Raw genomic sequence first — 12,912 nt, 5'->3', positions numbered from 1 at the left:
CTAGAAGCAACAGAGGTTGAAAGAGCTGATGGGACATTTACACAAATAATTAAACTGTACATATTGAACAATGAATATACTTATAATACAGCTGTACAACAGTTGGGTACCAGGGTGGAAATATGTCTCTACCAAAGGAGGTACAAGGTGCTCCTTCCCTTCATTAGCCTACAGGTCACCCTTGGGCGAGGTGTAGCACCTGCTTTGCCACCGATCAGGGTCATGTGAAGCCATGGGAGCAGGTTGTATGCCCAGCTGGTGCACATCACAAGTGCTGGCTATGCGACCACTGATGCCAGGCAGACAGTCTCTATGCGACCAGTATATGACTATGAGTCTCTATGCGACCACTGACGCCAGGCAGACAGTCTCCAGGGAGTATTGATAATGGCTGCGGTCACCCGTAAAGACACTGCCCAGAAGGTGGCAATGGCAAACCACTTCTGTAGAAAAATTTGCCAAGAACAATAATGGTCACGGATGGACTGTGATAGCCCATGCCATATGACATGGTGTATCATGACGATAAAAATGTTAGATCAAAAAGAACAGTTCTGGCCACCACTCATTGACTTTGGGGGTAGATGGGTTGGCGTGATGTGTCATTGGAGGGAGCGCAGTTTACAAGGTTGCGCAATTTAGGGGTATTCCTTTTGATTTATTTGATCAATGCATCCAATATATTAGGTGGAAATGAAGGGCAGAGATAAAAACTACTGTTGGTTGGTACACAGCCTAAAAATTAGAGCTGGTCATTATAGGAATAAGATTCAGAAATACTGCCAAATACAAAGAAATTCAGAACTCTTCTCACCTTAGCTCATTTGATAACACTTACCAAAAGCAATCAGGTATACAGATATAGATTACAATCTTTTTGAGAATGCCAGAATATCGAATTGAGGGACCAAATAAGACTACTGCAATCCTATTTTGGCAATAGTCCTTAAGGTACTACACCTTGTCAAAAATATTTAAAATTAGCAAAGGCAGAGACACCTCCAGGAGTTTGTTGAAATGTGCAGCCTGAGTAGAGGTTTAGTGGGTTTCTATGGATGATGCAAGACTCAAACATACATAATATAGAGCTACAGCCAAACTATCTGGTCCTCACTGGTTTGTTACTCCCAATGGACAGCTGGTTACAGGTATGTGTGTCAACGGGTCTCCAATTACACAAGCATTATCCTGTTATTGGACCAAGAGCGACATTAGAAAGAGGGAACAAAGATGCTTTGTGTTCCATTTGCATCACTCTACCCCAAACAAAATGGCATCATGTTGCAGGCAATCTTAGCAAAGCTTCATCATCAGCGCATCACCAAATATCATCCTTTTTTTGCCTCACTTATCCAATCTATACATTGTTGCCAGAATATATGTGCACACATGCAAACACTCTTTTAAAAAAAACAGAACAAAAAGTTATGACACAAAGTGCTGTAACTTACTTTTTTAAATTGTTTGTTGAAAAAGCTTTAAGAAGGTGTACTTACACTTGTCCTTCAGGGCTATAGGTGCTGCCACCGATTGTAAATTCCTTCTGAAAACACTGGTCACCTTCAACTTTGTCGACAATGAACATCTAGGAGAATGACAAAGTAGCAGACACACTAGGTGAAAGATAGCACACCGGTTGTTGGTCACTGCAAGCTGAGGTGGCTAGCAAGATGTAAGCTTAAGTTTTTCTTATTGTTCAACTGACGAACCAGTTTTACACAACCTGGCTCTGTTATGGAAGAGTGACATCAGGCCTGAATAATGTCGACTGCATTGTCTTGCATCCAAAGTTGTTTTCTTTTTTTGAAAACATACAATAAATGAATTTCATTCTAATCCAATATATACAGGTGGGGCTACTGCAAGGGATCGAAGTCAGCTGCAGAGAGCTAGAAACTTAACCAGCTCCATTATGAGCCTCTGTAGAATCCAGGACATCTTCGAGCAGCAGTGCCTCAGAAAAGTGACGTCCATCATTAAGAACCCCCGTAACCCAGGACATACCCTGTTCTCATGGCTACCATCAGGAAGGAGGTACAGAAGCCTCAAGGCACACACTCAATGATTCAGGAACAGCTTCTTCTCCTCTGCCATCGGATTTCTGAATGGACATTGAACCTATGAATGCTATCTCACTTTTTTAAAAAATTTCTATTTTTGCACTACTTATTTAATTTGACTATTTAATATACATATACTTACTGTAATTCAGTTTTCTCCCTCTATTACTATGTATTGCAATGTACTGCTGCTGCAAAGTCAACAAATTTCACGACATAGGCTGCTGATATTAAACCCGATTCTGATTAAAAATAATTCACAACGGCAGGCAACGAGTGCACTGTCAATCTCGTTGTGTGGGCCAAAAGACTTTTTCTCCTCCCCCTCTCACACAGCATTGGGCTACAGAAATCATATTCCCAGAGGAGTCCATTTTTAGTCCACACGGCAAACAATCAGGTTGCTTTAGCAGCCAATTCCAAATGTCTGACAGCACACATAAATCCAACACATATCCTACAAGCTGTAAAAGGCACGGCAAGGACAAATATGTGGAAATTGTTTGAACACTTTAAACTGCTTTAGCATTGCAATATTTAGCAGAAGCGTATACTACTTGTAAAAAGGGGGGGGGGGGGGGGGTGAAATCACTTCCATTTAAAATTTCCAGTCTCTTAATACCCTCAATACAGTGAGCACGTACAATAACGTTTACAAAGCAAAATGTTAATCATACAACAAAACTAATTTTGGTAAACATCTGAAATGCATTTCATCGTGATTTCACATATTTGCATGATGCCTTTGAAATTCTCCCAGGGGATATCATGCAGGATAAAGGGTTTATGCAGATACCAGAAGACAGACAGGGATAAAGATTATGCAGGATATAAATGCAGAGGGATGATCTTTTTAAATATTACAAGCCAAGCAACTGAAGAGCTTCTCTTGCCACCCTACCAAATAATTTGAGCAGAAAGAAGCGTATTTTTCTACTCTTCAACCTGAATCTTTTTTTAAAAAATGACTGAAAGCACTTACCCGGCAGACAGACATCTGGTTTGTAGTAAGAGTACCAGTTTTGTCAGAGCAGATAACAGAGGTACAGCCCAGTGTTTCCACTGATGGCAGGCTCCGGACAATTGCATTCTTCTTTGCCATACGCCTTGTTCCGAGGGCCAGGCAGGTGGTTATGACGGCTGGCAAACCCTCGGGGATCGCGGCCACTGCCAAAGCAACTGCAATCTTAAAGTAATAGATGGCGCCACGAATCCAAGAGCCTCCGTGTACGGGGTCGTTGAAGTGGCCAATGTTTATGATCCAGACAGCAATGCAGATCAGCGAAATCACCTTGGAGAGCTGTTCACCAAACTCATCCAGCTTCTGCTGAAGTGGAGTCCTCTCCTGTTCAGTTGCTGCCATTTCATCACGGATTTTGCCAATCTCTGTACTCGTGCCAGTCGCAACAGCGACTCCAATTGCCCTACCAGCTGCAATGTTTGTACCCTGAAATTGAGAGATTAACAATCACCTTGATATGAAAAATTATGATGAATAATTATGAGAAATAATTGCACAGGTGTCTGGAAATGCACATTAGTTTAATTACCATTTGTAAAAGGAAGATTAAGGTTTCAGCTGAAGCCCTTCATCAGAACAACTCTGCTTTCTGATTTGTTGATCAATATTTTAAATATTCAGGATTTTCTTTTCATCTTTAATATTTGCTAAACAGATATAGTTCAAGGAACCAAGAATGACTGGGCCGGCTAACAATTTGTGTATTCAGTTCATCTGGCGCATTTATAAAGAAAACTGTTGTAAACATCATTGGTCTTTGACAACAAAAGTTATGAATGCAGCTAATCTTTTCCCCTCAGGCCAGGAGGCCAATGGACCTGTAAGGAATAGAGGACTTATCTTTCACTTCCCCTCTCTCCTCACCCGGTCAATATATATAAATATATAAAATGACTTATAGTTATTGGCAAGAGGCAAAGTATGAATATATAGGGGAATTAAAATCAGCTTTACTAACAACAATAGCACATCTGTCATTGAAGTTTAGGTGAAGTGTACACTATTAATCACAAGAGACTGATTTTTGGGAGGCAGATTGCAATTCACCAACATCAGTGCAAATTTAACAGGGATTAATTTCAAGGCAAATATTCCTGCTAAATTTTAAAGATTTAACAATGACAAAGCCCAGATAAACTTTGCCCCCAAAGTTTGTCCACAAAATTCAACACTTGCATATATCTGGTACTTATCTTTGACTAACATGGGGTAGCCAACCACCCAAAGATGACCTAATTAAACTGTGTCATTCACGTCGCATTTAAATGTTGTTTAAAAGGTCACTCATTCACACGCTGTCTTCAACCTGAAGAAAAGAAAAATTGGCGGAAAACATTTTTAGGCGTGCCCAGATCGAGCAAGCCGGTGAAACTACATTTGTTGAAGTGGACTCTGCAGGAGGCTGATCCCTACGTTCACACCACAAAGTCCTTGTCCAGACCTGAGTGGGACTTCCTGAACAAAATCATCTCCGAAGCACTTTCACATTGCCAAAAATGTTACAAATTTGCCCTGAAACCTTCCTTAAACAGGCTCACGGTGACAGGGTTATTTAAAAAAAAATTTCAACCATTACAACAGGCTCATTTGATAATCCCTCTTTAACACTTTCCATTGCCTTGCCCTGCTAGTTTATACTCTCCTTAATGGCTCATGCAAAATTTGGCAGACATTCTTGTCTTGTTGAGCCCGAACCTGAAACCTTCCTTCTTGCACCATGTCCCCAACCATCCAATCATTAACAATATTCTCCAACTTCTGGACTCATCAGTGCACGGCATCACAAGTCTTTTGAAGATGGCTACCTTTCAAGTCCAACTTCTATCTAAACCCTTATCCTGACTCCTTAAGATCTGCTGTAACACCTCTATCCTTTTCCTGGGCAATGGTATGCCCCACAACCTTTGACGATTCACTTTTCCCCTAGCAGAACATTCTGCTGCCATCCAGTGGTATTCTCTTCTCTGCCATCCTGGAATCCTCTCCCCAACTACCATCAGCTGTAAGTATTGCTCCCCTGGTTTGTCCCCTCACTTCCTGCACAATCAAACCACCCCATGGTCTTATGGTCTTGGCCCTGGCTGCACTCCCCAGAGGAGCCTTTTACCCCAAACGTATTCAAGGTCACAGAGAAAGTGCCTTTGGTTTTCTCATGAGTAACCTCACTGCTCCTTAATCTGCCTCTGACTGCACTCTTCAGCTGCCTGATAGGTCCCATCCGTAATCGTACAGATGGTCGCACTGAACATTTATCTATTATTTATTTAGGCAGTGCCACCCCACCAATCCCCCAATTTAACCAGGCGATAATTGAATAATATAGCGGTGGGAATTGAACCCAGGTCCCCTGTACTGTAAACTGATGTGCTAACCACTACACTACCCGTGGGAAACACCTCATGGGGATGCCAAATGTTCACCTCTCAAGCCTAACTTACCCTGACACTTCTTTCTACGTAGCTCCTGGAGAAACCTAAACAATTTAATTTTTTAAAAAAAATATACACTGTAACCTTTACCTCAGAGACCCCACTCAAAGTTTACACTTCAGATACCCTGCAGTCAAAGGGCAGGTTTGCAGAACCACATTCCTAGATTCCTACAAGTCTGGAGTCAGCTAGGTCACTTAGCAAGTCCTGAATTTCTTTTTTAAAACTTACTTTCTTACCACTCCAAATGAAAATTCAGATAAAGAAAGTCAAATCTAAGGCACAATCAAACAAATATTTAGAAAAAATCCTGGAACCATTTAACTGGAGAATCCTCCCCCAACTACAGGTTCAGCTAGAAATATCTTTCTTCCTCTCTCTCTGCACAACCAGACTACCCTGCAATGTCATTACTCTATAGAATTTAATCATCAGGCATGCGCCAAAATGGGTTTATATTCCCAGGTACAAATTCGAGCAAACTGACTTCAGTTAACCAGTTGTAACTGGTTATCCGCAAAGCTAGGCACCTTGCAAGATTCATGGGTAGCACCTACAACTTACAAACAGTACCAACTGGATGGAACTCAAGAGGGTGGCATGATAGTGTAGTGGTTAGCACAACAGTTTTACGGTACAGGTGACCTGGGTTCAATTCCCACTGTTGCCTGTAACAAGTTAGTACGTTTTCCCCTTCGAGTGATCTGGTTTCCTCTCACGGTCCAAAGGCGAGTCAGTTGGTAGGTTAATTGGTCATTGTAGATTATCCCAAGATTAGGCTAGGATTAGATCAGTGGATTACTGGGTGGCGTGGTTTAAAGGGCCTATTCTGACGCTGTATCACGATAAATAAATAAAAACAGTGCAAATGGTGCACTAGATCAAAAAAATACCACTCATCAATAATGAAACAAGAGGGTTGCTCATTTCCCCATTAAAATTGAAGCAGCAGAATTTATGTTCCGCAATTAATATTCAGGATGGGCCCTTGTTGCCTTCTCTCAATTGCGAATTAGCCGCATCCGCACGGAACTTTGAGGAGAGTTGTCCCAGACTCCAATCTGGCCGGCCCCTTGCACGCTTTCCATCCAGGGTGGGCTGAGCTTCGAGCTAGCTACTCAGCCTCGTCAAAAGCAGACTGAAATACTAAAGAAGCAACAAGGTTTCCACAAGGCGCAGAGAGGAACGACAACATGAATTAACTGTCAGCCTTTTCAGTGGTTTTCAAACCCACAGTATAAAATTAGAATGCGGCTCGTTCACCTGAAAGACCTGTTTACAATCCAGCTAGAGGGAATGAAAGACCCTTCTGTTGACTGTCGAAGCCTTAAAAAAAAATACTATATATTTATTTTGGTAGCTACAATTCAAACTCCCCTGTGAATGAAATCGAAAACTGTAATTACATCAACAGAATAAAAATATCATACAATATATTGCCAGAATGATGAAGACTTTTTTATAACCAGTGGCGGAGGAAAGATTTCTTGTCTGATTTGGGTTTCATTCAAGTTGTGAAAACTTAAGAGCCACCAGATAGAAATGTGCAACTCTGTTTTGCTCTTTAATGGGGATTCAAATATTGATAAACTCCACAAAAAAAAACAGCTCATGTTCGACAGCTTTTTGGAGTTAAATATTATTTTGGCATGCCACCAACCTTTTTGTCACTGTAGAAATGCATCCAGTTGGATAAAGCCATTGAAAGAACATCACAAAACCACACTTCTTTGAAGTGTCTCCAGAGCTATTCTAACAGCAGATTTTCAAATTTAGGGCTTATCGCAAGACTAAAAATAATGAACCTGGTTAAGGCTAACAACTGAGAAGACTTATTATTTCTATGTGGTTGAAAGGCATACCTGTTTTGGAGATGCTACTGACAGTGGCAGACCGGAATGTCAGGAACAGGCAAACACCAACATAACACAGAAGCATAATAGTTTCAGTTGAAGCCACAGACCTCCAAAAGTTACACATCATCATTTTCATTCCCCTTCCTTGAATAAAGTGCAGCACCAAACATGCACATTTTAAAAAAAATGTTAACAAGCACATTACTTGAAAGTTGTCCAAAGGATTATGGCACCAGGTCAATCCTACAGTAGCAAATCCTGAGCCAAACCAATGAGGGCTAATGCCAAGAAATGAAGAGCTCTCCTCTTCACAGTACAGTGTAAACTTCTGTCCAAACGCAAAGACGGCAAATGTAAGTGCAACAACTATTCTGTGCCACTGACTCCCATCTCCTGCAACTTTTAAAATCCAACTTCGCTTCCCCATATAGTCATCGAACACTACTGCACAGAAACAGAATCTTCAGCCCATGTAGTCTGGGGCAAACTAGTTTAGCCTACTCCCATCGCCCTCCATACCCCTCCCATCCATGTACCTATCCAAGTTTCTCTTAAATGTTGAAATCAAACCCGCACCCGCCACATCCGCGGTCTTACCACCCTGAGTGAAGATCCCTCTCATGTTTCTCTTAAGCATTTCACCTTTCAGCCTTGACCCACCACCTCTAGTTTTTGTCTCACCCAGCAGCAGTGGAAAAAGCCTGCTTGTATTTACCCTATCTGTACCACTCTGAGTTACTAAAGTACAACATTTTTATCATAATTAGACAATATTCCAAAGTGATTTTAAAACGAATTGTGTAAAAACACAATTGAATGGTAAAGAGTCATCAAATTGGGCTGCTTCAGGTAGAAAATGTGGCCCTTATATATTTGCATTCAACAGGTATTGCGAGATAAAAGCTCAGACAATTTACTTACTGAGAAAAGCATGTTCTTTTTATCCTGATTCACTGCACGAGGGTCAGGAACAGGGTCAGTGTGTTTGATGATCGATACAGATTCACCTAGGAATAAGAACGGATTATCATTTAGCTCTGGCTCCTGGATACAAGGTCTTCTCTACTAGCTGCAGTCTGCACTGAAACACAAAAATCACTGCAACCAGTTTAAGCAGATTTTAGCAACACACCTCATAACCACTGTTCGACCAAATCATTTCCTGTACTGAGAGGGAACTTTCTGCAAAAGGTTAAAATAATCTTTGTACACTGCTAAACCCAGAATAGCTTTTATTTCCCAAATAAAAACAAGCTTTAAAAAAAGGATAATTTAGTTTTTTTTAACTTATTTCAAAATGACTGAAAATGCCTTCTTGTAAAATACCTTAATTATTGTTGAACTGCAATAATTTGAGTGAAACAATGCACAATTTAAGCCCACTATGATCATAAAGTGAACTAGAATAAATATTCAAGTTCCACTATAGTTAACAGCCATGTAAACTTGTTTTTGGAACAAGTACAGCACAGAAACAGGCTCTTTGGCCCATCTAAACTGTGCTGAAACTAAACTGCCTACTCCCATTGACCTGCGCCAGGACCATAGCCGTCCATATCCCTCCCATCCATATACGGTACCTTATCCAAGCAGCATTCCGGTTACTAAAAAGGATACATCAAACTGAACTTACGCAAGTTTCATGTAGCAGAATTTCAAACACATTACCTGTAAGGATAGACTGATCTACTCTTAAGGTTGTTGATTTGATTGCAGTCAATCTGATATCTGCAGGAACCTTATCCCCAACTGTGTGGAGAGAAACAAACACACCATTAAATTTCAGACCAGTATCTGCGGTCTCCTTCCAGCTATATGCAAGACATGGTTAGGCAATTACTGCATTTGACACCAGGACACAGGCACATAAACTCAGCCATTGCAGAGAAACGATGCTACATTTCAGAAACTCCTGATATTCTTTAAAGATTTGCATTGAAAAAACAATTTTCCTCATTCTGTCTGCAGGCTTCAAGCAACCCAGGGCAATGATGAAAGGATCATTCCACTGCTGAGCAACTGTCTGCTCTCAACCTAAATCGGAAAAGCAGTATGATTGAATAGTGCTCGGCCCATTTCCATTTTATATAATCTTGCTCTACGCATGATGACAGCTCAACACAGTAACATATTCAACTTGAGAGACAGTGATAAGGAAGTGTACTAACCCTCTGAAATTCACATTCATCTTGCACTTACAATCAACACAGCACACACTCACCTCACAAAAATCTCACTGCAAGAATTCTGTCTACTGCACTGTCCCTGATCAACACATACTCGGTTTAATTATCATCCTATATTAGTACACAATCATATTAAGTGAATACTAGACAATACAATTTAATATACAAAGCCTTACGAACCCATTTTAGAAGTAACAAGGAACTACGTGCATGGAATTGTAAAGGAGGAACTGCAACAACATTATGAAACGAAAGACACCTATTTGTTGAATGCTACGAAAAATTTTGAAGCAACACAGAGCTTTAGAGAACGTGCTCACATAAGAGGGCCAAACAAAAGATAGTAAATACCACCGAAAGAAAACAAAAGGACTGAAGGAATGCAGCCACCGACATTCCAAAGGAAACAATCCAAGTTTACACAACCACTCCTTAAAACTAATACTCTCTAATCCAGGCCACATCCTGGGTGAAACTTCTCTGCAGTTGCTCCAATCCTGTCCCATCGTTCCTGTAATGCACAAAATAATCCAAACATGGCCTAATCAAAGTTTTATACAGCTACAAAGTTACTTCCCAATGTTTAATACTCAAGGCAACAAACACAAAATGCTGGAGGAACTCAGCAGGTCAGCCAGCATCTATGGAAATGAATAAACATTCGATATTTTGGGACAAAGCCCTTCTTTGGGACTGTATTAGGCATTTATACTCAATACACTCACCAGTAGAAGCATACAACAGGACTTCTTTATCATCTTATACACTTGTGTCTCCACTTTCAGGGAGCTATGGACTTACGCCCTATGATTCTTCTTCAGATCAATGCTGCTAATGGTCCTTCGTTCCACTTGTATATGATGACCAAAGTGCAATGTCTAACACCGGTCTGGATTGAATCTCCGCTACCATTTCCTTGCCCATATTTCTAACTGATCAACATTCTGCTGTAGCCTTTGACAATCTTCCACACTATCTACAATAATACTAATTTTTGCGAATATCCAAAATACTTAACTACACCCCTGAAACAAGAAAATGCAGGAAACCATCAGCAAGTCAGGTTACATCAGTGCGAAGAGAAACAAAGGCTCAATAAACCTCCAGGAGGGTGAGGGGGATGAATGGGGGAAAGAGGAATGTTTCTGATAGAATAAAGCCAGGGTGACCATGAGGATAAACTGTAAACAAGCGGTGAACGGGAGCAGTTTGACAGAGAAAAAAGACACAAGTATCTAGAGAATAGAGCCAGTTCTGATGAGGGGTCTCTGCCCGAAACGTCAACTGCTTACTCTTTTCCACAGATGCTGCCTGCTGAGTTCCTCCAGCATTTCGCGTGTGTTACTCTGGAGAAAAGGATGTGGGAGTTGCCCATTGCAGAGCAAGACAGCAAAGGTGTAGCACCAACTGTGAACAAAGCTCCATACTCTACTCGCTTTATACTAATGACTGTGAGGCTAAGCACAGCTCCAACGCCATATTCAAGTTGTAAGGCGACTCCAAGGTGGTGATGGATCAGCATTTAGGAGAGAGGTTGAAAATCTGGCTGAGTGGTGCCACAACAACCTCTCACTCAATGTCAGCGGGGCCAAAGAGCTGATTATTGACCAGGAGGAGGACGTCAGAGGTCCATGAGCCAGTCCACATCAGGGGATGAGGTCGAGAGGGTCAGCAGTTCCTCAGTGTTACTCATTTCAAAGGAGCTGTCCTTGGTGCAGCAGGCAAGTGCAATTATGAAGAAAGCACGGCAACACTTCTACTTTCTTACAAGTTTGTGAAGATTCAGCATGACATCTAAAACTGACAAATATCTAAAGATGTGCAGTGGAGAATACTGGTTGCATCATGGCCTGGTATGGAAACACCAATACCCTTAAAACGGAAAAATCCTACAAAAAGTAGTGGATACGGCCCAGTCCATCACAGGTAAAACCCTCCCCACCATTGAACACACCTACGTGAGGCGCTGTCGCAGGAAAGCAGCATCTATTATCAAGGACCCCAATAACCCAGGTCACGCTCTCTTCTTGCTGCTGCCATCAGGACTCCTGCACAGGAGCTTCAGGACTCACCCCAGCAGGTTCAGGAACAGTTATTACCCCACAACCATCAGGCTCTTGAACTAGAATGGATAGCTACACTCACCCCAACACTGAACAGATTCCCACAACCTACTGACTCCACTTTCAAGGACTCCATCTCATGTTCTTGATTTGTTAATTTCTTTTATTATTATGATTTTTTTATATCATTTGTCATTTGCACATGATTTATTTAGTTATTTGCCCATCCACTAATTCTATCGTGTTTCTTGGATTTACTGCGTATGCCTGCAAAAAAATGAATCTCAGGACTGTATTTGGTGACATAAATGCACTTCGATAATAAATTTACTTTGAACTTTGAAGAACAAGCCAACTGTGGCAGGCCAGGCACGTCCTCCAATCCAAGACTAAAAAGGGAAAAAAATGCAAGACAAGGATGACTAACAGACAGAGAAATCAAGTTAAGTGGCAGAATTTCATATCCAGTCCTGATGCTTCAGTGCACCCAGCCAGAAAATTCAACACCAATTTCTCTAAATTCCTGCAATTTCTCCCCTTTCCTCTTTTTTTTCTTCCAATATCTCATTCTGGTTATCTTCTCACCCTTCATCTTCTCTTGACCTGCCCATTACCTCCTTTCCTTCTTCTTCAGCCCTCTACCTCTTTAGCCTATCTCCTCCCAGCTTCTTAATTCATCCCCACCACCCACCTACCCTGTTGGCCAGAAAGGGCTGCAGTCTCCAAATCAGTGAGCAAGAATGACACAGGGGCAGTGGAAACGGACAAACCATTTGTTTTTGCCATGTAATTGCAGGAATGGATGCCGCCATTTTGTGAGACTGCCCTTGCAGCCACCATTTTGTGAACTGATTCTTGCTCTGGGATAATTTAACCAGAGCAACAGAACAATGGACACAATGAGTTTTCTGCTAACACCATCTTCAGATAAGAAGCTCTTTATTCTGTAAAATGTGGGACCCAGCATTTGGCTGACCTGGTTAAACTGGTTTGAACCTGTCTGAGTTGGGGGGGAAAAAAATAAAGGAAATCCCCTAAGGCAGGACACGAGAGGAAAGGCCATAAAGCTCTGCTACTTGTAGCCCTGGGCAAAATCTAATGAGAGCTGACACAAGTTAGCCAGATGACCTTGAGCCAACAAAATTGAAACATCATAGACTGATGTAAGGAACAGAATAAGAATGGAAGATTTTGGGAGTACCAGCAGTTACAACTTTGTGGAGACAAACAATCATGTAAGTGGTTGACCCCACATCAGAAACATGGTGATTACATTGAGGTCAAGAAGAACACCTGG

General features: G+C 41.4%; 1 protein-coding gene across 2 annotated transcripts in view; it reads right to left on the bottom strand.

Moving 5' to 3' along the window:
- LOC140738383 (sarcoplasmic/endoplasmic reticulum calcium ATPase 2) overlaps positions 1-12,912 on the bottom strand; it is a 100,550-nt gene that overhangs the window by 27,508 nt on the left and 60,130 nt on the right. For both annotated transcript variants that reach the window (XR_012101368.1, XM_073065618.1), the window contains exons 6-9: positions 9,035-9,115; positions 8,288-8,373; positions 3,043-3,507; positions 1,497-1,585 (exon numbers count right to left, since the gene is read on the bottom strand). Coding sequence is in view for 1 of the 2 variants with exons in the window: in XM_073065618.1 (XP_072921719.1) it covers positions 1,497-1,585; positions 3,043-3,507; positions 8,288-8,373; positions 9,035-9,115 (721 nt within the window). In the remaining variant the exon portion in view is untranslated. The remainder of the gene's footprint in view (positions 1-1,496; positions 1,586-3,042; positions 3,508-8,287; positions 8,374-9,034; positions 9,116-12,912) is intronic.

Source organism: Hemitrygon akajei, chromosome 14 (genome assembly GCF_048418815.1).
Source record: "Hemitrygon akajei chromosome 14, sHemAka1.3, whole genome shotgun sequence".
Lineage (NCBI taxonomy): Eukaryota > Metazoa > Chordata > Chondrichthyes > Myliobatiformes > Dasyatidae > Hemitrygon > Hemitrygon akajei.
The sequence above is the reverse complement of the archived record's forward strand: the minus strand, read 5'-3'. Positions and strand labels throughout refer to the sequence as shown.